The 26,016-nt window shown below is 41.6% G+C and overlaps 1 protein-coding gene and 1 long non-coding RNA gene across 7 annotated transcripts in view; one reads left to right on the forward strand and one right to left on the reverse strand.

Annotated features, from left to right (window-relative positions):
* Nucleotides 1–14,205, reverse strand: part of ITGB8 (integrin subunit beta 8) — a 49,267-nt gene extending 35,062 nt beyond the window's left edge. For 4 of the 6 annotated variants that reach the window (XM_074863129.1, XM_074863096.1, XM_074863126.1 and 1 more), the window contains exon 1: nt 13,962–14,205. In XM_074863129.1, the coding sequence (XP_074719230.1) occupies nt 13,962–14,091 (130 nt within the window). In that variant the 5' untranslated portion in view covers nt 14,092–14,205. The remainder of the gene's footprint in view (nt 1–13,961) is intronic. The other 2 variants (XR_012628194.1, XM_074863105.1) reach the window with 1 other exon arrangement.
* An 8,732-nt stretch (nt 14,206–22,937) lies between these two features.
* LOC141953453 (uncharacterized) lies at nt 22,938–25,047 on the forward strand. The gene is made up of 3 exons (XR_012631919.1): nt 22,938–23,033; nt 24,596–24,688; nt 24,943–25,047. It is a non-coding gene; the product is annotated as an uncharacterized LOC141953453 (long non-coding RNA).
* Nucleotides 25,048–26,016: the final 969 nt, after the last annotated feature.

The raw sequence follows: 26,016 nt of genomic DNA on the forward strand, positions 1-26,016 counted from the left end.
AGTTATTCGTTATTCACTTTGCATGGAACCCAAAATATTTTCTCACCTTCTATAAATATTCCCTCTCTGCATTTTCTGGAATGAATAGTTTCCCAGAAGAGGCAGATTTTTTTTTTTTTCAGAAGTGAATACAAATTTATCCAACATTACGTGTGACACAGATTGAAGACACATTCTGTACTAACAACTGCAAAAATTGTGCCTACTAACAGGTCTATCAGCAAAGCCCTTTATACCCTTTTCACAGCTTTGTTTTATAGGTCATTGCTTAAGTTACTACTCTTTGCTATGAAACTTTGGCAGTTAGAATTGAGAAGAGATAGCCTTTTCAAGGACTTGGTCAGCTTAACTTGAATGTCAGCACTAGCATATCCTTTCAGCACGTTCAGCACAACTTCTTGCAGACCAGTGTGCCTCTACACGAGACAGAATTTGCCTGCCAAGAGCTATGAGGAAGGCACATAATATGACTCTTCAGTGCACAGCACAGTAGTAGTGCTGTTTAACAACACTGCTTTGTGGCATATCCAGCATGGCATATTATAAAATATACTGGAAACAAAATAAAATTAATTACTGCATACTGGAAAGGCTACATCTGTTAACTGGTCCATCATGATAACGTGCATATCATCATATCAAAACAGTTTGGAGAAAGGTTTCCTTTTCATCCAAAGTTTTGGCTACATGGACTCTCAGATTATTTCTTTCCAATCTGCAATAATGCAAACCATCACTCTTTTTAGAGTAATGCGAGTAATTTATTACAGTGAAAAGCTGTATTAGGAAAACATGTACTAAAATATCTTTTTAATCTTTATTTAACTGTATCAGCTATGGATTCAAAGGTGAGATCCCATATCACATGAACTCTAGTCCTCAGTAGGTCACTCTGAATAACTGATGATCCAAGGAACTAATCACAGCTTGCAAGTTATTAGTATCAACAACATATATACAATTATCAGTACTAACAAGATAGAAAAGCCTAGTACAGCACAATTGCAGCATTATACTGATGACATATAGGTTAGTGGCAATTTCATTAATTTCAAAAGTGAGACCTATATTTCTATTTTGTATAAACGGCTGTTGACAATTTTTGCCATGCAGGCAATGTGAGAAAAGAAATGTATATGAAAGGGAGAGAAACTCTTACAGATATGATAGAAACAATAAGCTGAAAAGCAGCCCAGGAAGATGCTGGACCAGACAGAAAACTGACTAAAGGGTGGGAGAGGTGGGCAGGAATAAATAAAGGAGGAGTTGCTAAGGAGAGAGAAAAGAACAAGACAAAATCCAAAAGGTTATAAAAACAAACACAGCAAGTTTGACTTGGATGTGCAGTGAGAGCAAGCTCATTCCGCACCAGCACAATAAAACTTCTTTGCATTTATAAGAAGATGGCAACAGCACTTCATATTCTGCAGTCTGAAAGAGCAGACCTGGAGGTCACAGAAAAGGTTACTGCAAACTGCAGGAGAGGAGAACGAGGATGAGGATTCCAGGTAGGTACCGACATGCACAGGACTGTAGAACTTGCCACAGATCCCTTTCTAGACAGTATCGGTAAAGTGCAAAGACACAGGATGAAAAGTTGTTGAAGGAATAAAAAGAAAAAGAATGTAATTGTTCTTGGCACAGAAACATCACTCCCATCTTCAACTGGTTACCAAAAACAACAGAGATGAAAGGCATTGCAAGAAAAAGAGAGTAAAGTGATGGATTCAGTAAAAGTGTCAAAGGACAAGGAAAGATACGAATTGCTGATCTGCAACATAAGAGCGGCTAAAGACCACCATGGGGCAAAATAGGGAGGAGATGACATGAAATCAAGTTAACATCCACTGTAAGAGATAGAGCTGTTCTGATAAGAATAAATAGTTGACAGGAAGAAATGAGAGACCTGTGTTTCTAGCTATACAGATAAGGAATAAGGCAAATTAATTCCTGGTCATTGTAATCAGTAAACTGAAGTAAACCAAATAATGAGTTTGGCCTAATTAATTTCCCACAGCAATGTCTGAGACTCCTTTCTTAAAACATATAGGTATATCTGCATAACACACATTTCCCAAAATTAAATGCCAGTGACCATGTAACAGAATATTACTATCTTATTGTAATATGCACTTGCTAAAAAAAAATAAATAGTATGTGTCTATGGCTGGAACAACTGTACCATATTTCCAGATGCACTGGAAAAGTGACTGAAAAATAATTGTCCCAATTTTTTTGTTTTTTTTCTGTATGGTTAATTTACTGAATCTATTGAGGATTGATTTGGTTTATTAATACAGTCTGCCTGGTAAAATATAGGGGGGAGTGTCCTTCTAAACTGCTAAGGCAGAAAAAAAAGATCATAAAAACCAGTTTGTGTTCTCAATGTGATCATGGCAGATGAAATCCTTTAACAAATGAGATATACAGTACTGCTGGATGCAAATCTCTTTGCTGATAATTCTCCACTCTCAAGAGCTCCATTTTCGCAACATGAAGTCACAGATTGGCAATTGACAAGCTTGGTACCATTGGCTCAAAAAGTTGATTTTTTTGGAATAAAGAGAAACTTGAAAAAGGTTTATTAATGCCCAAGAGACATTCTGGCTACATCACCACCATAGTTCCCAAGTACATAGTCCCTTATAGCGGTAACATTTATGGACATGCTTTCATTCATCAAATATTTATTACTCAGTTATAAGCCTACTCGAAAACCATAACTGATTTAGTATAAACTTCTCAGTTTCTTTTACAAGTCATATGCTAAAGCAAGAAACATTTTTTTTATGAGTTGGCTCAAAAAAGAACAGATTTTTCCTGCCACTTCACCAAAAACAGAGTCCAGACAAGACTGAGTTACGGTTTAGCCAAAGCTATGGGCAAGTTTCTACTGGCTTGGTTATAACTAATGTATGCCAAAAGGTATTTTCAACAAGGGCCAAATTTTGTGCTGGGAACATAGGCATATGCATATAATAAAAAGTGAGTGCAGCAGGTTAAACTGCACTTTTCCAGCCTCCTCCACAAAATACAACCATGCTCCAACGACTGCAGCTATTTACAGTGATCACAGGTGTGGCAAGCCTAAACTCTCAGCAACAAGAAGGATCAAGGCAAGACAAATATCATATATGTTATAATCATATCCTGCCTCCCTATTATGAAAAAAACTTTATCATGATCAGGGTATTTATCTCAGAGATGAAATAACGCACACTGGTGTTTGAGAGGGGATGTTAAACAGGTTTTCAAACAGAGAGCACTTTGTTCAAGTACAGCCAAGAATTCGGATTTATATCAACTTCACTGTTGGTACACGTTTGTGCTGTTTTTGGAGGGTGTACCATTTGCTTTCTTAAAAGAGAAAGCCAAAATATAACTAGCAGCTTATACTCCCTGATCATGGTTCTCAGACTGTTGAACACTAGTTAAGGCAAGAACATACAAAATTATTTATCCTCTAGAGAGCTTTTTTTCCTTAAATTCTGCATCCAGTCTTGTTCTAGGACAGCAATCAGCCTCTCCACAGATAATGTGGCCTTCAATAATGTAGCATCACTTTGGAGGAAAGTCATAGCTTTTATGCAGTATATTGCAGTTATCTTCACCTTTTTGTCTTTCTTCAGGAGCTAAACATGACTCCTGCAAAGGGGACAGGCAGTAACTGCCCCAGCTAACACACAGTTTCTCAATTCACTTTGGCTGAATGTGCAGATACAATGAAAAGCATTGTAAAAGTGATACGGGGGTGTGGGGGGGAATTTTTTCCATTATTATTGTGTCTGACACTTACTTGCTCAGATTACAAGGAAAAAATGAGTGCCTGTGCTTTAACTGCCAATCCTAAAACCTAATCCTGGAATTAGGGTTTTTTCCCCCCTTTTCCCAAACAAGCAATAATTCTCTCTACCCTTCGTGCACAATGCCATGCTTTAAGAACATGCTTTGTCACCACCAAGAGGGTTACAAGGTACGCCTCAGAATCAGCTTTAGGAGGTCCTCACCCTTGCCCAGAAAAGGAGATTTCAACTTAAAAACTGTATAGCTATTATGCTTTATAAAAAATTCCCAAGATTATTTGAGCAAAAATACCAGAAAACTTTTCTTCCCTCTCCCTTTTTTCTACTACACACTGGATTTGTTAATTGGTTTCACTTCTCTATTAATGGTTGTCCACTTTAGTTTCACTATTCAGACAGGAGCTAAACTGCACACTGATTTGAAAATATCCTTTACCAGCAAGAGAAGCAGCAGTAAACTAAAACTCATCTTGTAATAGACAAGTGTGCTTGCTAAGAAAATAAGATGTGTAAAAGAAAGGTGCAAAACATGACTGGCACTGTTAAATCTCAAGCTCTGGAAAAATACTTCTGTAAATTTGGCAAGTGAGTAAAAGGGAAAATACTTCTGTAAACATGGAGAGTAAAACCACCTTTGCATTAAAACAAACAAGCAAACAAAAAAAAACCAAACAAAAAACCACCCTAGACTCTCTTTTTCTACTAGTCAATAAAAAAAAAAAAAGAAAATAATCAAGTGTTACAGTGTTCCTAAAAAGACAAACTGGAGTATACTGGAAGAGATAAACCGTAATGTGGTTATAGAGAAGAGATATAAATGAGACATAAATAAGAAGTATACCTGCACATCTGGATAAATGCAGTGAAAAACATCACTAGCGAACAAGTCCTGTTGACTGATACAGGCTCCCATTCCTAACTCTGCCAATATCTCCCTGATACTTTTGGGATTCCCCAATTAATCTGCATTGCCATATGAACACAGTACCCTATGAACATGAGGGGCATTACTGAGAGCAACAGGAATGATACAAAAAAAAAAGCCATCAAAATGCAAAGTGACGCAGCAGTATGCCTCACTGTATAAGAGTTCATCATGTTTTTGCAAGCTATGCAGTAAAATAACCAAGATCTTCCCTTTTTGGAGATTGTGCAAACTCTGAATGATGTCACTCAAGAGAACAGATGCTGGATATCAGCTGAACAATGCAAAGAGGGAGGAGGAAAAGGGGGAGACCTCTGTCAACACAGCATTAGAAAAGCTCTGGCAGAAAAGGACAGTCGTAGCTGATGCTGGAGGACAGCAAATGACAGAAGTCTGCTGTGTAATGGCATGTGGAGATGGAGTTCCCAAGCAGTGTTGGGAACTTCAATAATTAGGGAATGATATAGACACTAGGCTTCAAGGAGGTACTCCTGATACCTCTCTGAGCCTACACGTGTGTTAGCCTCATCTCTCTGAAAAGTTTAATTACATATAAATGTTGCACATGATTCAAGAGGAGAACTTGGAGAACAGAAGCCTCACACAGATGCATATAAGCTCAAGTTTTTCATGTATACACATCAGTTTAGAGGATTTTTTTATTTTGTCAGAAAGATGAATACAGCAGCATTTTGGAAAAGGTACTACCCAAAATAGCTACTGGTTACACATAGAACTCACAAACACAACATTCAAACCACAGCCTCAAACATGACCTTGACGGTGGGAGACAGAGCTATTGACTGCTCCAGACTGACTTTGTTCCCAAGCCGCAATACAGAATGAAAACAAGCAATGTAACCTTGAAATTTTTCACAACACACAATTTTTGTATCTTGGCCAACTTTATTTGTAGCCTCTCCTTTCTATGGAACTTCCTGCTTTTAGGGGAGATGGTTAAATTTTGTTGATGCAATCCATGCCTGCAAACAATGAGTCAAACACTATTTGGCTTCTGAAATCAACCTATTCTGTCTCTTGCAAATAAACACACACAGGACAATTTACTCTGATTATATCATTAGAAGAGACTCATTTCCCACAGCCATTTGCTTTTATGGCACAGGTTTGATTGGCCTGTTTGCACAGCTTTGCACCAATAAAAATGCAAAGCATATGGAACCAGAGAGCTTAAATCTTTTTTTATTAAATCCCTTGATTTAAAGGGAACTTCAGGATGTGTGGAGCTGTGTTAATTCCCTTGTTTCCTAGGATGGAACATGGGCATAGGAATCATTACACGCTAGTCATTTCAGCTGCTAGAATCTCCCTTGGAGTTGGCCAGCTTGGACACAGTCATGCTGTTTGAGTGAAGCCTGGAACGGCTACTGCCATATTTCATTGCTAATTTAATTTATTGTGTATTAGTAAGCACTGCTAGCAAGTAGCACATCAAGAACCTAGAATGGTCAGTATATTCCTGTGTATACTATAAAGTCTTTACCTAAATATGAGGTCATGATGAATATAAACGTCGACACAAATGACTATTTTTTGACTGCTTCAACCTTGAATAAAAGACGAGCCCAAACTGTATCTCCCACCATCTTCTATAGCTCGACCTCCTCAAACCAGGCCCTCAACCTCCAATCGCCTCCCTAATCTACCTTTCTATTGCATATCTAGTCTTCAGATTGCTGCTTTCTGCCCCATAAAAGCACTACCTCTTCCTGGCACTGTGTCTTCATTCACAAGCCCAGACACAGTGCAGAGGATGGGCAACAGCTCAGGGCTATTTCTTCCCAAGGAGTGTCACCATAGACTACCCGATCCACGGGTTCTTAGTCCACAGCAATGCAAACAGCTCACTTCACTTTTATCTGCATACATTGTGAGTTGGAACAAACTTACTCTGCATTTCAGACTGTAACTCTCAAAGCTGAAAACCTAATGGAACCCGTCTCTCAATTCTGAACACAAAATAATAACCAAGTTGTGCTTCTGCACAAGTTTTTCCTGAAACAAACCAAAAGCCCCAAACCAAACACTGTGCACCTGTGTATATTAGGATGACATGTCAGGGTTAAAGCAAAACACTGAATGCATAATACTTAGTTTACACTCACAATGAGGAAACCTCAAAAAAATTAAATACAAGCTAAGACTGGTATCAGAGAGGACAACCACCACTCCCCTTAAGGACTTGTAGTATGTAGTCCACAAGTTTGGGAGAAGTATTTATTCATCAGGGCTATTTTAAAAATGCTATTGCCTTCTGGACTACAAAGTGTTTGGTGTTTGTTATTTCAGTAATTTGCTTTTAAATAAGGTCTTCAATCTTCAAACATGGTTACTGGCCCCAAGACAAATGGAATATGGTAAAACCTCTCTGGAATTTTCTTCTAAATTATTTTGGTTACTTTTATGCTCTTTGAATGCAGAAACAGTTAGATGTCATATTTTAATTAACTGTGTGATAACAGCACAGAAAACTCTTTAAGATCCCATTTGATGATTAACAGCTGAATTACAAGTTCTTCATAGGTGAGTTAAACTACAGTGCTTTCTGAATATATACATCAAAAATGGATGAACACAAAGATCTCCTAAGGGAATAATGAGAAATTAGTTTCTCAAAAAGGAGATATGTGCATTGTTCACAAACATTCTAAAAAAACCCAACCCCAAAACCCAACCATACCTGTCTAGGAACAGACACTGGCCAACCTCCTTTTTAAGTTTATATAAACCTGTTAGGTTTTTATAATCTGGAGGAAAAGATTACACAAAATATGACTGCAGGCTATAAAATATGCAGACTCGCATACAAACTGTAACTATTGGTGCACATACACTGTTTAAATGCAAGCTTCTGCTTGTGCTTCTACAAGTAAGTATTTACATATGCATATGGTCTGCAGGTGCAGTTTAAATGCTCTGTAAGGGACAGCCTTCAAACACGCAAATTCTAGACTTTAAACAGGTAGTGGTTTATTTAATGTTCTGAAGTAATGCCACAACATTTTTGACAGCAAAATGCAATCCAACAGTTTTGCTTAGATTGGAAGAGCATGCTTGGTGATGACATCAGTTTTATTTAGGTAATTTTGCATCATTTATGCCAGAGCGTAAGTTGAATCAAGTTTCCTTAATTCTTGGGAGTCTTGTTTGTGTAAGAAGATGAGACCTCAGTTCAGCTTTCCAGCAAGAAGCTCTCATCTCAGAGAAGCAAGTTGTCCTCAGGACAGTACTAACCCCTGTCACACTGCAGACATGAAATGGAAATAAATCGTACTCTTAAGCACAGGAGAACAAGTGGAATTCACTTAGCCTAATTCCCCTGAAGACCAGGAAGGAACAGAATTTATTTTGGAAAGGGCAGTTGCTGGTTTAATCAGACTTGGACTACTTTAGTGATGCCACCATACATCATGCAGCTGTATTCATAACACAGCTACAACAACAGCAAAATACCAAAAATACTTAAGTTTTCAAGATTTGAACCCAATGAAATACTGCTGCTAACAACTTAACTCCCAAGTCAGCAGGCAGAGAAGGGGCCTGAAGAAAAAATAAAAATCCAGCATCCAGGAACATCAGTCCACCTGCCTGAAGCTACAGAATTTTCCTCCTCCAATAATTACAGTTAAAATCTCTGCCTTAGTATCTTTTGCTAATTATAAATACTTCAGACTCATTACTGTCACCATGGGTAATAGCAGGCAGAAATCGCTGCAGGCATATGACAATGAAGTCATGGGAAGCATAGAAACATATGAAGAAAAAAGTCAATTATGAGCTTTTCAAACTTCTGAATTTAGGCAAATATAGCCTCAGCTAGAAGTTGCCTTTTTGGCAGCTTTCTAATGCTGTAAATTCCGATCATCCTGAAACACTTACATTTTGCTCAAGGGGTTATTCTTGTTCTGCCACCAGAACAAGGGGGAATCCTGAATGGCTGGCAAGAAGTTTTCTTTTCTTCTTGAAGAAAGGTTCCATTACAGTGGACAGTGAACTAATTCATTAGAGCTCCACTTCCTTCCCAAAAGCTAAACTAAATAGCCCAAGTCCATTTATGTAAACTGCCAAAAGAAAAAAACTGAATCTTTTAATAAAATTCAAGTGCTTAGAGAAGAATAACAGACCATATCCTACTTTGTCCATCATAAAGTATGCCTATTTAAGCAGATCAGAAAGAAGTATTACATCTTTCCTCTGGTTAGACAGAAGTCAGCAATTAGTAATGGACACATACAGGAACTTTGAAGACAGATTTTGCTGAAAACGGGGACGTAAGTAGAAACAGAAACACTGAGGCCTTAAGAATTTGATTAAAAAAACCCGAAAAGTTTATTAACAGAAAGGAATCAATATTCTTCTCCAGAATTTTGTTTTCAGTACATTCAACTTGAGAAGCCAGATTTACACCAAGATGTCTGCACTACCAGTTACAGTAAAAGCATAGGATGGTTCACGTATATGATTCTTGAAAACATAACATATGATTTTAGTGTCATTAATGTATTTTAAGAACACTGAGCACACTTTACACCTCAGGACACGAAGCCATTCTGCTTGTCCCTCCTACCCCCGACAGAACTCATTAAATCCCAATCACTGCCTAAGATACACCTATCCCAATACTAAAAAAGTATGGTATTGCTATATGTAGTTTTTAAAATGTACATTGATGAGAAATCAAATAATTCATGTATATAGTGTAGATTTTATTTGTACAATATGGCTAACGTTTCTTACATCAGGCCTATTCTAAAGAAGTGAGATCCCTAGCTTCTGAGGACTTACTCCCCAAAATAATGATGAATCTGACTTTCTCGAACAGCCTGGATAAATTATCAGCAGCCCATGTCAATTTACACAATTTGTAAATATACTATCTTATGTTTCTCTTCTCATACCTCCTACTGTAGATTAGTAACTAATACAAATTGTCTCAAGTTCAAGACACAATTAACATGGACATGTCATCACGAGTTCCTTCTAGGGACTTGAAAAATATTACCAGCATTTATGCATTTTGTGAAGTATAAGGAAGATTATAATCTGGCGTTTTAATGTCCTGTTGTTGAATATATAACCAGATGACAGTTTATTCGATGAAGATTTTCTTAAGCTTCCATAAAGCTCACAATCTGACATCTTTCTGATGCTCTGTGGAGGTAAATTAAACTTAGATTGTACTTTAATGCAAAATCAAATTTATTTATTCAGGTCTCTTGACTAATGGGGTATAATTCCTGTTCGCTCAGTTGTTGCAGTTCCAGCCCTTGAAAGTTTAAGGACCAGAAAAGAAGCTACTGCCTCTTCAAACTGCTATGCAGAGTATTCCTGCTTCATGCAATCTTCAGGCTGACTTCACGGTTTCCTTCAGCAGCAGCATGTTCTAAATGACAAGGAGACAACCTTCCCAGAGCACCAGGAGTATGGTTATTGCTCTTCTTGTTGGCAAACTGCCCATCTCCTCTTTTCCCAGTCTCACCCCATCCCAAATATCTGTAGCATGGAAACACTGTGAATACTATAAATGCTACCACCAGTATCATTCAACTTGCAAAAACCATAAAATAAAAAATCCCACCACATAAAACCCCTGAAGAGACATGAAATTGCAACAGATTATGAGAAGTGTACAATCTGCAAAGCAAATTTATGCATACCATTGGCATAATATGCTCCTTGGGCAATGTGCAGACAAGCAAACCTCCCCCTCGCTGTTCCTCAGAACTGCAACTTACAGCCCTCTCAAACACCCAGGTTGGCTTTCACAAAGATGGTCCAATACCCCTAGGGAGCAGATCACCCACGCAGACTCAGGAAATTAAAAATGGGTTTTCTCTTCTTCTTGGATTGTTTTAAGCCTTAGGAAAAGCAGAGTTGTTTCAGTGCTGAGTATCCCATACAACACAGCTTCTTCCACTGAGCCCCAAAAGGGGCCAGCACAGAAGAGAAATCAACAGACAAACACCAGTTAAAACTATCATGATGTTTCATTTATTTCAGAGCTTTTTTTGTGTGCAGGGACATTTCCTGACCACCTCTCTTCAAAAACAGTTCTTCCATGGGTGGTTTGAATGACTTTTCCTATTCCTTTGAGAAGTAACACAGTAATGATTTATGAAACTTTCTAACTAGAGGGAACACACATGAGAATCTGACGTGACAAGACTGGCAAAACATCAAAGACCCAGATGAGGGAACATTAATGAATCTGTTTGGCATCAGAAGTTGTGCTATTGGGATAAATCAATTAACAGTTGTCCCTGCCATGATCACAGATCTTCTACTTTCCCAGATCCCCTAACTATCTTTCCAAATGACACTCTAAAGAAGACTGAAAATACCAACTTTTAAAGGGTCAAGAGATTTGTCAACCATGACTATGTAACAGAATTCTGTGACTGTTCTCCAACTCTTAAATCAGGGATAAAGATTTTCATGCCATCCCATCCCTATGCATCATGTTTACTTCAGCTTCATACAGGAATGACTACCCAGATATTTCTAAGAGCACCAAATACCTTAGTTTTCAAATTTTAATATATGTAAAAACTGGTGTTGAGACACTGCTGAGATTTGAACCAATGTCCTCTGTTAACCTTGACCAATCAGTCATTCCTCAGTATTTAAATTTACATATTCCATGAGCTTATACAGCAGATAAAAACCAAAGGGTTTCAACAGTTTAGTTTCTGAACAAGGAAAGGGAACTGACTGTCTCCACTGAAGGGAGCACTTACACAACTGGTTAACACAATGCATACACGTGCTCTCACTGCAGAATTCAGCTTTTATTCAGTTTACTGGTTTACATCTTCAGGAGTCTGTCAGATTTTAGTGTTCAAATACAACCTTGGGATCTGCAGAAACCACTACGCAACTAGCTTCATTCTTATGTCAGGTATTTGTTTTAGTTGGCTTCATGAACTGCAAAGTTCCTTTGGTGAGACTTACTGAACAAGGAACCCTTTGTAGGAGGCGGCAACACTAACCTTTTTATCTGAGCTTACAGAACCTTTAATTTGGGACTTGCAACTTTACAGCATTGTGAGACTTCCTTTCGCACTCCTTGTAACTCCAAACCCAGGGCCAAATTCTACCTTTTACTTATCCCCAAGTGGTAACTTGCATCTCAAACTGCAGTCTGCAGAACAAATACCTCAGGTAGCATCAAACCATCCATTTTTCAACTAGAAGAGCCACAAATGCTCCAACAAGAACAAATAAACTTGAGTTCCATGTACATTTCATATTAATTCTCTTTTAGAAATGGAGATTCAATGCAACAGATACGCAGGTTCTGCCAACTCTGTACATAAATAAACTGAACTTGCTTATGGCACAGGATCGGCACGATGCTCTTCTCCATGCCCAGCCCTGTCAAGGAAGAAGCAAAGAGGAGTGGCTGCTTCAACAAAGCTGTGCTGCCAAATAGCTGTACGCGGAGCTGCTGCCCAGTCTCTCTCAGAGCAGACTGAAGAAGTTCAAAGAATCCAGGTGGTGCTGCACTGGCTGATAGAGCTATCAACCAAAAGTAAGAAGCACACAACAACAACAACAACAATAGTAATAATTATCATGAAAAAATTAATGTGTTCATTCACAGAGAAACAAAACAAAACACTCTTCTTGCTTCAACTGTGGCTCTAGCCTGTAAAGTGATTATGTATGAAGGAAAGAATTCAGTGTGACTTTCAGCTTTCATGAATTAGCAGAGGTTTCAAATGAAGAGGAAAAAACAAGGTCTATCTGAGCTACAGTCTGCCCAATCTGGGAGCTGTTGTCACAATAAACACGTAACCCATGACGTATCACTCATGTATATTTTCACTATCAAGCACAACAAAGAGAGCAAGTGCCCTTTGGTGCAAAAGCCCCATGCACGATCCTCCCTTATGGCATTCTGTTCTGAAAGATTATTTGCACTAGTGTGTACCCAAGAGCTGCACTCATGAGCAAGCACAGCACTGCACTCAGGCACAGAACTATCCTCTGCATAAAGTTTCAATTAGCTTTTCAACTCAATTACACTGCATAAAAAAGAATCTGGGATACTAAACACAAGATGTCATGTTTCATAAGAAATTTAATAATATTATATTTTATTTTTCCTATTGACATTTAGTTTGGTTTTGAATTCAAAATATGAAGCCAAAAAAGCAAAATAAATTATCCTATGAAAGTTAACAAATTATTCCATTGTTTTTAATAGCACTGGGCAAATCCCACTGAATTAGGCATGAATTTGTCACATATGCAATAAAGAACTTAAGACTAATACATTGTTAATCTTATTTTTAAGAAACCCATTGTAAATCTTATTTTTAGAGGTTACATGTTAACGTTTTAAATTAACTCCAGGCCTAAACTTGGAATATGCAACTATTCCACAAGGGGGAAAAAAAACCCAAAATAGGAGAGGTGACTGACAACTTGATCTGCTTTTCTGACCACCAAGTAAGATCCTTTATGAAATACTTGACTAACCTGATAGCTCTGTCTGATCAAGGGCTATATGATCTAAGCTACATTTGCACAAACTCCTCTCAGCCTGCATGCCTCAAAACCGATGCCCGGGGTTTCGGGAAGCACTTCCACAATTTGAGGGGTTACCCACATTTACCAGAGCCTTTGCCACCACCGGTACCGTAGCTCCCGGTGAACTGTCAGCACACCAGCTACCCCAAGGTAAAGAGAAGACGGTCTGCCCGTAACTCTATCCATTTTAAACCCTGCCACTAAATGCCATACAAACGATGAGAAAACGAGTGTTTCCATTCCTAAGAACTGTCCGTCCGCAGTCTGTGACCCCCGGGGGGGGGTCTGTGTGCCGTTCCCGGAGGCTTGCAGAGGGTGCCGGGGAAAAGCAGGACACGCAGCACGCCGGAGCGCGACGCTCGCCGCCGGCTCCCCACGCTGCCGGGGAGCTGCCACGGCTCCCAAAAGGCTGGACGCCCCCGGGACGGGCGATGAAACCGCGGGCGGCTCTCCGGCGGTGTGAAGCTGGGGCAGGGGCCAGCCGCCCCAGCAGGTACCCCCCGCCCGTGTGCCCGCGGCGCCGGGCGGCCCCAGCTGCCAGGGCTGTGCCCCGGGGGCAGCCGCCGATCCCGGGCCTGCCCTCCACCGCCGCCCGGCCCCCGCGCCAACCCCGACCCCGACCCCGACCCCGGCCCGGCAAGGGCGCGGCGAGCAGCCCGAGGGGCTCGGCAACTTACGGCGCTGGCAGAGTCCCGGCACGGCCGCCAGCAGCCGGGCCGCCCCCAGGAGGGGTCCAGGGCCGCGCTGGCACTTGGGCACGGAGACGATCCCCGCGGTGAGGCACGCCAGCAGCGGCACCCACATCATGCGCCGCGGCCGGCACCGCTCCCGCTCCCTCGCCCTCTCCTCGGGGCCGCGTCTCGGCGCCGCGGCACGCTCAGTCCCGGCCCCCGCGGGGGCGGCGGCGGCGGCGGCGGGGCCAGGGGAGGGGCGGCGGCGGGCCCGGCACAGGTAGGGCGCGCGGCGGCGGCGGCGGCGGGGCGGGCGGAGGCCGCCGCATCTCAGGGGCAGCGCCCGCCGCGCCCCCGCGCCCCGCGAGGGGCGGCCCCCCGGCAGCGGCGGCGCGGCCCCGGCTGAGCGCGGAGAGCGGCTCCCTCCATCCGCCTCCAGCCCGGCGCGCAAGGGGCGCCCGGCCGCGGGGAGGCACTTCGCACCGCGCGGGGAGCGGCGGCGGCTCCGCACCTCCCTCAGGGAAACAACCGCCCGGCGGCTGTCCCCGCCCCCTCCGCCTGCCGCCCCCGCCGCGCACCCCCGCCGGGGCGCCGCCGCTGCCAGGTGGGCGCTGCCCGCCGCCGTCCCGAGCCGCCGCCGGGGCCGCTTCTCCGCGCTGCGGGGCCGCGGTTTGGCGGGGGCTGGCGGGCAGGGGAGCGCGGCCGGCGGCGCTGCGCCGCCGCTGCCGCCCGGGCCTCCCTCAGAGCCGTCGGGCCCCGCCGCGGTCGGTGCGCGCCGGGCCGGCGGGTCCCCGCGGTTGCTAGGAGACGGCAGCGGGGCCGGTTCCGCGGGCGGGGGCGGGGCCGGGCTCGGCGGTGAAGTCACTTGCGCCCGCCCGCGCCTCTTTGTTCGGCGGCGGCTGGCGGCGCCCATTGTTCCCTCCGCCACTGCCCCCCGCCCGCGCCAACGGCGGCCGCGGGGAGGCGGGCGAAGGCCGCGGCCGCGGGCACGGCACGACACGGCACGGCGCTGCACTGCGCCGCCCGCCCCTGGCCCACCGCCGCCTCGGCCCTCTCTCCCCGCGAAGCCGGCCGCCGTACCCAGGCGCTCGGGCGACCCTCACCCCCGGCTTCGCACCCCCCGTCGCTGCGCCCGGACCTCAGAAGCGCCTCCGGTGTCCGTCCCCCCCCCCCCCCCCCCCCCGGGGCGTCCGTCCGCCCCCCGCCTCGTACGGGCCAGCAAACCGCCTCCCCCTCCCCCCCCGCCGTCGCCGGTAACTTCACGTTACCTCAAAGTACCTCCCCTCCTTTTATCGCTCGTATCGCCCTCCCCGAGTAATTTCTGCTCGGAGTTTCCACCCCTTCGGGCGAAGTGGGAGTAAACGCAAAGGTTAACCGTACCCTGGGCCGGGGCGGAAAGTACCTCGCCGTGCGGGCCCGGAAAGCCCCGCCGGGCCTAGGTGCGCCCTCCGGCCCGCCCGCACCGCCCGGCCCGGCCCCGCGCCCCGGCTCTCCTGGCGTTCACCTCCCTGCCTTCCCGGCGAGGGCTCTGCTCCCGGCGGAGGCGGTGGGTGGCCTGGTCCTGGGTGACACCCACCTGGGCCCCGCCAGGTCCCGGGCCCCGCCGCGGGGGTAGGTGAGCCGGCCGCCGGCCTGGGGGCCTCAGGGCTGAGCACTGCGCCAGCCATGGCCATCCCTGTGTGTCATCACCTCATTTCTGTTCCTACCGAACAGATGTCAGTGCGTGCAGGAGCCCAAAATAGTATCTCGATGTGGCGTCCAAGTCTGCCTGTGCAGGGTACAACGTTAATAAATCATGCAAATGCGAGCAGTGTAAATACTGTGCTGTTTCACAGTCTTGGCAAATGAAAGGCCGCCGAAGCATGTTCAGATCCTGTGCTAAGCCTCCCGAAGCAGAGATAAGGATGGTTTATCATCTGCATGTCAAAGGTCAGAAATTGAACGCACACATGGGTTTGTTCAAGGTCGCTGAGGAGGAGACGGCAATGGAGCAGTCTTGGGAGTTTTTAAATGCCGTATCATCTTTCTGCTTCATCTTTGGAGAAATCCCCCGTTTGAGACGTTTGAGTGTCATTCCTCAAGCGGCCATGGCCCAAATGGGGATATGGGATGTGAGAAAGCCATATGCGGTGATGGTAACATAAAAGGGAGGCATCTATGTGACTTCACATATTGTCGCATTCTTGACCTAAAAGCTCTGTGATTTCAGAGGTCACAATTTCAAACTACGTAGGTGGTGAGCTGCGTGTCCCATGAGAGCTCAGTTGGTGCTATTCTTTGAAATGAGATGCACTTGTGACAGGTGAACTAAACTCAGTTTAGTCCTATTTGACACTACAATGTCTAACCCCTGAGTCATGATGTTGAAATTCATGGTGATTCAAATATATCTGGAAAAAAGGGTTCAGGGTGAGACATAAAGAATTTCAAGCAAATATCTTTAAACAAAATCCCAGCAGAAGCGAAAGTTGCTGAAAGTGAGAGCTCTCTACTTTGGGATTGTCACCTGCATAGTCCTAAGTAGTGCTGATGGGAGGAACAATACAGCTAATACTCTCCATATGGATGTATTCTGTATGAATCTCTTTATCAGATCAGAACTTAAATTCTCATAAACGTGGTAAAGAAGATGGCTCTGTCCTCAACAGCATGAATTATCTTGTGAATTTCTAAGCATAGGCTGTTCACCATACAAAGAGGAAACAGAGTCCTTACGTGCACTACTCGTGATGAGAATGACATCCAAGGATTTGGCATTCTGGGCAGAAAGACAATACGTACAGTCTAACGTGGAAGAAAAAAGTGATAATTTTGAATATAAAATCTAAGAATAAGGTTACCAAAATGAATATACTCTATTCATTGTTTTAAACACTGAGGAAAAGGATGCCAATATTGGGTGAGAACTATGCACCCCGAATAGTAAAAGTCACTGGTATCAGCAGTAACAAGCCAAGAGCTGAAGGTGCCAATAGTTGAGGACTCTATCAGTTGAGGCCGCTGTAACTCTTCAAAGTATTCTGCTGGTTTATGTAACATGCAGCTTCTCCCTATTTCTTTAGCTTCATTCCTCCCATGGTGAGAGCCAAAGACTTAAAGATATTTACAGCAATAGCATCTTTGAATATATTGTTGTTTAGACAGTGCTTATAATGCAATAAGCCATATCGCAAAGAACATTATGCAGGAGATCTGAATAATAATTCGAGTTTCACAAACGAAGAAACTGAATAAGGTCACATAAAAGACTTTTAACAAGGAGTTTAAGACCACTGGAACTGAATTTAAGTGTCAATCTGTTGTCCTACCTACAGGGCCATGAATGCTTGAAGTAGTGTGGTTGTGGGATCTCTGTCCTTGGAGATATTTGAAACTCAACTGAACAAGTCCCTGAGCAGCCTCATCTATTGGACCTGTTTTGAGCAGAGGGCTAGTTGGGCCTCTGGGGGCTTTTTCCAACCTAAGTTGTTCTATGTATTTTTATGGTGGAAAGTGTGTTCTTATATTACATGTATACCCAGTTTCTTGAAGTGTTACAACTGTACGTTCTTTCCAACATTTACATTTGCTTTATTGAAAACAAAATATAATTGTCTATCACAGAGCTGGCAAATAGCCTCTCTTTTCAGGAAACAGTTTTGAAAATGTTCACTAGGGCTGGTCAAAAAACCCAAAGCATTTCTTACAAAAACCACGTTCCTTTTTTGGTTGAATATTTCCAACCATCTTTGATGTGCCGTTTCATGGGGGAGAGTCCAAACCAAGATTGCAAAGGGAAGAGTAATGGTGTTTTACAACTTCTAATATCAAAACTTTTTTAAAATGAAAAATGCATTATGTGTTCATTAGCCTGTCATGTGATTTCTTACATTATCATGGCATCTTAGACACGATTAAAATCCCCATAGAAAGCATTTTGGTATACTTAAATTAATTTCAGTTCCTCCAACTTGCCTATTTTAATAATTTTAAATCTTGCTGGAGTACAGTAATTGTTTTGGATTTGGTGGCTTCACTTGGTCCCACTGACATGCAAATTGTATTTCTTTGCTATGTAACTAAATAAAAGGATCTCATGCTTGTCTATCAGATACAATTGCATTTGGTATAGCTTGGGTTCTTTTTTCTACACAACATTTGAATCTAAACTGCATCTGTTTCATATAAAGAAGTCAGTGTATTTTGCAAATCTTTCATAACCCATCAATTTAAAATGATGGAACAGTTCAAATTCAATAGCTGTTCCCAAGAAGCAGATTGCCAAGGAATCATAGACCTCTCCCTCAGCAGTGCAGACTACGAACAATCCACCTATGCTGTTTTTTATATCCAATAAAATTCTATATAAAATTCCAACTGCCCTGTGCAATACACAGAATTTTTAACAAAATGTAATTTTGTCATTTTGACAAAGTTGTGATGTATTTCCATATCATATATTAAAACAATGCACATTGCTTCTCATGTTGACTTTTAAAATAGAGTATTTACTCCCCCAAATGATATTTCTCATGATTTTTTTTCATTAATGCCTACCTTAATTACCAGTCCATGCTACTGAACCTTGTGATGCATGTGGCACAAAGAGAAAATGGTGCATTTTAAGGAAAAGCAATAATCCAAAATTACTGATACTCTGTTCAGAGTTTTTCATGAAGGCCTCCATTGATTGCACATGGGCATTTCATGCCTGTTTACAAAAACTTGAGTTTGCAACTTCAGTGGCTTCAGCAGGCCTGCATGAAACAGTCTGGCAACATCTGAAGCATTATCTTTTTGCATTTATCTTCTTGACCCTAACAGTTTGATTGATGTTATGCAGAGACAGGTGGAATAACACCTCTATTTTCAATACATTCAGCCTGATGACTCGTGTGTACTGTGTCTAACTGTTGCTCTTCATCATTTATTTGTATGGGTTTAAGTATAAGATGATATTTTTTTCTGGTCTAAGTGCCAGCAATATTCCCTCCTTTCTGCTTTTCTGTAGATAATTACTTGCAAAACTCCAGTGGTACACTTCTCTTCCTTTCTTACATAACCAATTGAATTCTAAAATTTGTATATTAAAAATAGAGTAGGTAGTCCTCTAGAAATCCCAGATCTTGACCTCGTGTGCTTCAGTGCTTGCCAGAAGCCCACTGAAGAACTTCGCATTATAAGACAATAAGCCTGAGATATTTCATACCACTGTGAGAAAAAAAATTGTGATTCAGATGGATTCTCAACCAAAATGGTCATCTGGCAGTTGTGATCTCATCTTACACTGAGACAGAGACAGCAGTGGCTTCTCGGGTGAGAAGGTATCAGTCTGTTTAGGGGTTACTAGGTCAAAACCAATGCTTTAAGCTCTGTACAGGCACTCCTGTCCTAGGACATCTGTAGTACAGACAGCTGACCTGTAAATTAGCATTGAGGGGGGCCTCAGTGGAGATGCCCTCATCCTCTGTTTGAGAAAGAGTAGGATGATTTTTCTAGAAATGAGCAAGCAGAAAAGATTATCAATATAGTCCAACTATAATGCTCAAAAGCATAAAACCCTGTATTGTAACAAGTAGTCAAAGCTTAGGGTTGTTTATTGAAATGCTCTAATAATCTCTTTCTGGAAGTATTTACTGAAAAAACCCCAGCAGTATATTCAGTTGAACAGATGTATGCTGAAAGAAGAACATTTTAATTGTTGTCACATGCAGAGTTTTAAAGAACACTGTTACACTAAGATTTTTCGGTACTTCCACTATGCTTTTTTATGTGACGGAACTGGTATTTCAGATAGAAGTGTTTTCTTCCCTTTGTCAAATAAACATGTGGGTGCGCTTTGAGAGCCTTTCTGACTTCAGACAGAAGAGCTCCCTTGTGGCCTGTCTTTAAAGTATAAAATTTACCTGGGGTTCTAAATGCTGTCTTTAATATTTTCCAGATATTACATCATAGATTTACAGGCACTGTGGCTTGATTTCTGGGAGGAATAGGATAGAGGGACAGTAAGCCAGTTAAGTTACTGCATTAACCTTATTTCAGTGGGACTTTTGCCTGAAGACCAGACCCCATGTTACTAATCTTTCCACCATTTTCCTGTTTTCCTTCATTGACTAACAGAGAATGAAGAACATATTGTTTTACTTAGTTTTATATTCACAAAGGACTGAAGCCCACCCCAATTTTGATGCTAAATGTATGGTTTTCCAGCTCCACAGAGGATGGGTGAAGGCCAGGTTTCCTCTTGATAGGTGTAGCTATAGACCCACAGACACTAAGGCTGCTGAACTCCTCTGAAAAAACACATTTCAGAGGACAGTTTGTGACAAACAAATAGCATTTTCATTTCTATAGAGGGGCAATAGCCACTGTGAAGTTCAGCAACAGTCACACACTTTTATCAGGTATTTTTTGTATTATTGCAAGCTGAAACTATCCACAGTACACTGGCACACCTTGTGTTTTTCTTTCATTTTCCTCCACCTATTTCCTTTTGTTCTTGTTGCTTGTCTCCTACCTTTCACTCTGGTTCTTGAAAAAGGTATGTAATCTCCACTTACTGCTGGGAGCCAATTTAGGTGCTAATCAAATGACTGTGTTACACCTCATGTTTTTTTATTTTCTTCTTCCTCAAAATTTAGTTTGCCCTCTTTTTTTCATTGAAGACTGTTACTCCCATTCTGCCTTCCTCCTCACCTGTATTAAAATGATTTTTTTAGTCTTTCTTCTCATGTTTGTGTGGGTTTTTTTTTCCCCCCAGTCACTTTGGATGGATCATCAGCTCCTTTACAGGCCTCTTGCTTTCCCCATCTTCCCCCTCTCTGCTTCTCTCACTTCCCTAATGGAGTCCTAAGGTCACAACTGCTGCTGCTGCTGCAGCTATCTCAAGCAGCACTGCAATTTCTCCCTCATCCTCCTTCCATGATGATTTCCCCCCTTCTCTGTCCTTAGGATCTAAGCTATTGGGTTACCAAAGGGCAAGAGAAAATATTCCATAATATTACAGCAGACTTGACAACATTTTGGAAAGTTTTCAGAGAAAATTCCCAGGTAAGCCCCTGTCACCATTAGCTCACTTGTATTTCCCAGAGGTTTCCTGTGTAATGTTTTACAAGGAACTGGTAGAAAGAAAAAGGTAGAATATAGCGGAGAAATAGCAGGAAATATTTCTCGGGACTTCTGAAAGATTAAAGTTCCTCCTGAGAAACTATTGAGGAAATTAAGTGTTAGAGGTTGAAAGGGAAAGTTAAGTTGTGGTTTAGAAACAGCACTATTATTGTTTAACAGAAATTAAAGTTAATTTTTATCACAGCGTAGCCTCTATAAATCTGATTCAAAAGTATCCTGCAGTTAGAATGCAGAAATTTGTAACTGGGTACAAATAATTTCTCCTGTCCATAGCTAAACTGCTCATTCTGGTGCATTGAGCAGTGGCCAGTGAGTGGAAAAATCCCACAGGCAAACTCTGTATGTGCGTGGCAGAGGGGGGAAGTGGGAGGGGTGGGGAACAGGGACAGGGAGTGTGCATGTTTTCCAGAATTATCAAAGGTTTTGAGCCTCTCTGATAGGATTTCATCTGCTGTTGTCCTCAGTCTTGAAGTGTGGTGTGCACATTACAGCCAGGATGCTTTCTGTGGGGTATTTATCTGCATATCCCCTCCCCTCTCTCACCAGATTGGTGCTCAAGACTCACTGCTGATGTGACAACTAAAATAAATCAAGGAGTGTTTAATGGCAAAATCAAGAAAGAATGAAGGCAGATGGGGACATTTAGAAATACTAAAAAAACCCGTTACTTACTGATTTTTGTAATTGTTTCAAATATGTGTCTGTATATATGTCTCCTCACCTCTCACATCCTGCTTATCTTTAGATTGTTATCATTTTGGCATAGGAGCATGCATGTTTGGGCAGCACCTCATACAAGTTCATCCCTACTTCTGAAAGATATCCCTACTTCTGAAATGTTTTTATTCATATAAATAAATCTTCGCTTGTCTAATTCCAGGATCCAGTAGAGTTGTAGTTATTGGTTTTACTGTTTTTCCTTTATGCTATAATAAAGCTAAAATTCTTTTAAAAATAATGTATAATTAACTTCTGGAATTCATTGGCTCCACATAAGAACTTTGTAGGATTTAAAAATAAATGAGATATTTATATGAATTTTATGTGACAGGATTTTACTAGCCAGGATAAAAGTTCATAACGGAGGTAAGCTTTCATGCTTCAGAGCAAGAACCAACCACTGTCTGGGGCTGCAGAGAAATTTCCCCTGCAGCCGTATAAGTGATGTGGTCCTTTAAAGATGATTTCTACCTTTGCTGAAGCATCTGGTACTGACTGTTACTGAAGTCAGGAAAAGGCATGAGAGGGACTATGGGATTCATGTATTGCTAAGGAACAGACACCGCTTTGTTTGGGACAGACACTTCTAGCCTGAATTGAGGCAGTCTAGGAGTAATTGAATTGTTCAACAATGTTTAAAGAGTCATTATAAACTGAGGATCAAAATTAAGGTCTTGCTGTTAGCATATACTTGATAAAAGGACACAGCTACCTTAGGATTTGTCAGAGCTTACCTTTTTATCTCAAATGGAAAATATTTTACATAATTAAGTTGTAGCCAAAGTAGTAATTTGTTCCTTTAGAATTTAGTTAAGGTGATGCTATACCAGCAAATAATCCTCATGTGACATGAAACTAATGAACACTGGAAAGTGAGGGGAAATAAAGGTTGTAGAATAATTTAGTAAGCCTAACTGTTTGAAGAAAAATGTTTCTGATTAGACTTCTTTGGCACCATTTTCCATCATGGGTGGTCTTTAATTCAAGACCCAATGGTTGTATAGGAGACAGACTGTAGATCAAACAGAAATGTTAAGGTTAATTGAGAAATTGCTAGATGAAGCTGTATAGCCTATATAACGTGGGAGGTCAGAAAATATGATCATTGTAATTCTTTCTCGATTTAAATTCTATCAGTCTTCTAATTGTTTTCTACAGGTAATTAACAAAATTGCATGACTTGGACTTGAAAGAAAATGGAACGCAAAATGTTAACTTAAAGGAGATATGTCCTGACTGACTCTGAAACAAGTAAGGATTACATTACATCAAACTAAACTAAAATTTCACCACACTCAACAGAAAAATACAGGTGCAAAACTGAAATAAAAACCAGCCAGCACCACAAGCAGGCAAATACCAGTGACATGCAGCTTACCTATGCACAAACCATCATCATAATAACTGCCATGTAAGGTTATGATCTCAAGAGATGTGGTCAAGGTAGTAAACTCAAATATAACTGTGTGTGCCACAGAAGACATAGACACATGGACCACTCAAAAGGGCAAAAGAAAATGACTAGAACTTTTGCTTTTAACCATTAACTATCTCCCAGGGAATACACTATGATCACAGCTCAAAAATGTAGCTATGAATTTGCTGATTACTTGTGGGTTTTCATTTTTATAATGGGGGCCAAAATGATGCCGTCACTAAGCTTCTTCCCACGTGTGGGTGGAAACCACTAGTTCTCTGTAGACTCCTGGTTTATTTTTTAGTGCATCATTGTCAGTTGGTCGGTCCACTTCCCTATAAGAACATGAGAGGTGTCATTCCTGTAGGAGGAGAGCGTAGATGGAAAATAAAACAGACCAGATCCTGTGGGGAGTCAAAATGGAGTTGGATGTGTAAATCAGGATTAAACTTCAAAATGAAAACTGGCAGAAATACAGTTTTTTGTTGACCAGAAATTCTTTGAGCCTATGATAGTATAGTGGTTTTTTTTTTTTCTCTTGAAATATCTCCTACTTAATTTATTCTTTTGTTTGCTGTTTGTGCTCCAGGATGTAAGACACATATGATGAACAAATCACAGAAATTATAAAAATAATGTGCATTAGTATTACTCTAACACTAAAAAGTTGAGTACAACTTCATTTCAAACTATAGGTTGATTCTCTGGTAATTTTACATTTATACTACGTGGCCACATACTTCAGACCCCTCTTTCTCCTTATTGAGATCCTCTATATTTTGCATTCTAACAAAAAGTTTTGATGAGATCCACTTACATAAGGAGCAAAACATAGCATTCACTGTATAGTGTTATGAATTCTAGATACATAGATACATTAGAAAAAGGTTTCCCAACATATGATTTTATTATGTAAAATTGATAGTTCACTGAAAATTTTATAACCGATTCAAAGTATCTGTGAAGCAAGTCAGCATTGCCCACCTAGTACAGACGCTGTGGCTAAGAAACAATGATTTTCAGTTAACTGATGAAAATTATAGATAGTTGTGGCTAGATAGAGAGTTGAGGCAGAGTTCTGCCAGTTGGTCCAAAAAGGACTCAGTGGCCAGTGTTTTCTTTTCCACCTGAGCTTCTGCTATTTTCAAGTAGCTTGAATTTCTAAAGGCTACCTAGAGAGAGCAATTTTTCCTCTGTGGAGAGCATAAGACCTACACAACCTGCCTGCTGCCCCCGTTGCGGTACCCAAATGGTGGCTAGGCACACTACTCCCTTTTGCTCTTGAGACATCTGTTGCTCAGTAGTTTATGCTTTCTTTTATATTGTTTCTTTGTTCTGGCTTTCTTCTTTTACCAAAACCAAATAATGTATACTACTTTTTCCCCCTAATTTTTAGATTGGCTTTCAAATCCAAAGAAGAAGAAATCATGCAGAGAGAAGAAATCATTCTTTCTGGAGCACTGTTGGACTGACCTTTTTTCTTGCTTTGGTGGGTTTTGTTTGTTTGTTTGTTTTTCTTTTTTTCTTCCAGAGTAATTTTTTTCCCCTTTAATCTCTTTCAGCAATAGCGACTGTAGAGACTGCCTGTAACAATAATAGTCAAGCATTTTTCCATTCCAAACACAGGAATGGAATCTGATGGTATCCCTCTAAAGGAGTATATGAAACCTTTAGGTGGCAGCCAAGGGCTACAGTTTGAATCCCTAGATTTATTAGTTGTGTTGTTTATGGTCTCTGCTTCAGGTGGCAAAGAGGATATGATAAAGAATGAATTTCTAATCCATCCAAAAATAAAGCAGAAGAAATTTCACAGAGGTGAAACAGTTTTCAAAAAGCTGGATATGTCTGCATATACAGGAACGCACCTGGGACTTCCCTCTGTGGTCTATTGCCCTTCCGCCAGCCTCTGTCTCCTTCAAAATGTTCTTAAAAGCACACCCTAAAGACTAACATCTTACTGCTATTGTTAAGCTTGTTATAAAAATGGCATTCAATATAGTGCTTTCGTGTTGTATTCAGAACGTGAATTATAACATGTGTCTGGACCTGGGAGGAGGTTGGAAACACTTGGTGGTCCCCTGGCATGCGGCTCCTCCGCCCCATGGCCCACCACAGCAGGGCGGTAGGGTCTGCCGGTCCCCTTGTCTCTCTGGCACAGTAATGGCTCTGCAAGTCTCTTGGGCAATCTGGGGCATGCCTTGGGAGATGTCATCTCCAAAGGCGGTCATTCAAATGGTTCCTTTTATAATTCAGGCTTATTATCCCCATGCACTCTAAAACAGAGCTTTGTGAAAATGTTTGTTTTCTCTTCATAAAATGGACTTGTCAAAATCCTGAGGTTAGTTTGCTGCAGTTATGCAGTCAATGTGTTGAAATTCTGCTGAAATATATTCTTACAATATGTTATTAAGTCATTTAGAGATGTCAAAATGTTAATGAAGATAAAACTTTTTGAAAGAAACTGTAGACTCCAGAGACTTTCTCTCAGGGAAGAAAATGCATCTTTGTTTTTACAGATAACTGCCCAGTGATATCTTTTGATACAGAACTTATGGTTTTTTAACTTACTCTCATTGTCATGAAAGAAAACATGGCCACATTTGTATTATGTATTTTGAGAGTTAAAACCCCCAAACAGAAACTGTTTCCAACAGAAAATGAGAGATTTACAAATAACTTCATCTGTTGTACTGTTCCCAGAGTTTTTCTTTGTGTAATTAACAGTCACAAGCAGCTACAAATCATGTTGTTTATCTCTGCAGTCTAATGCAGCACACATATCTTACCATCCCACCGACAGGCTGAAGTATTCAACAT

This window comes from Strix uralensis, chromosome 1 (genome assembly GCF_047716275.1).
Source record: "Strix uralensis isolate ZFMK-TIS-50842 chromosome 1, bStrUra1, whole genome shotgun sequence".
Classification (NCBI taxonomy): Eukaryota; Metazoa; Chordata; class Aves; order Strigiformes; family Strigidae; genus Strix; species Strix uralensis.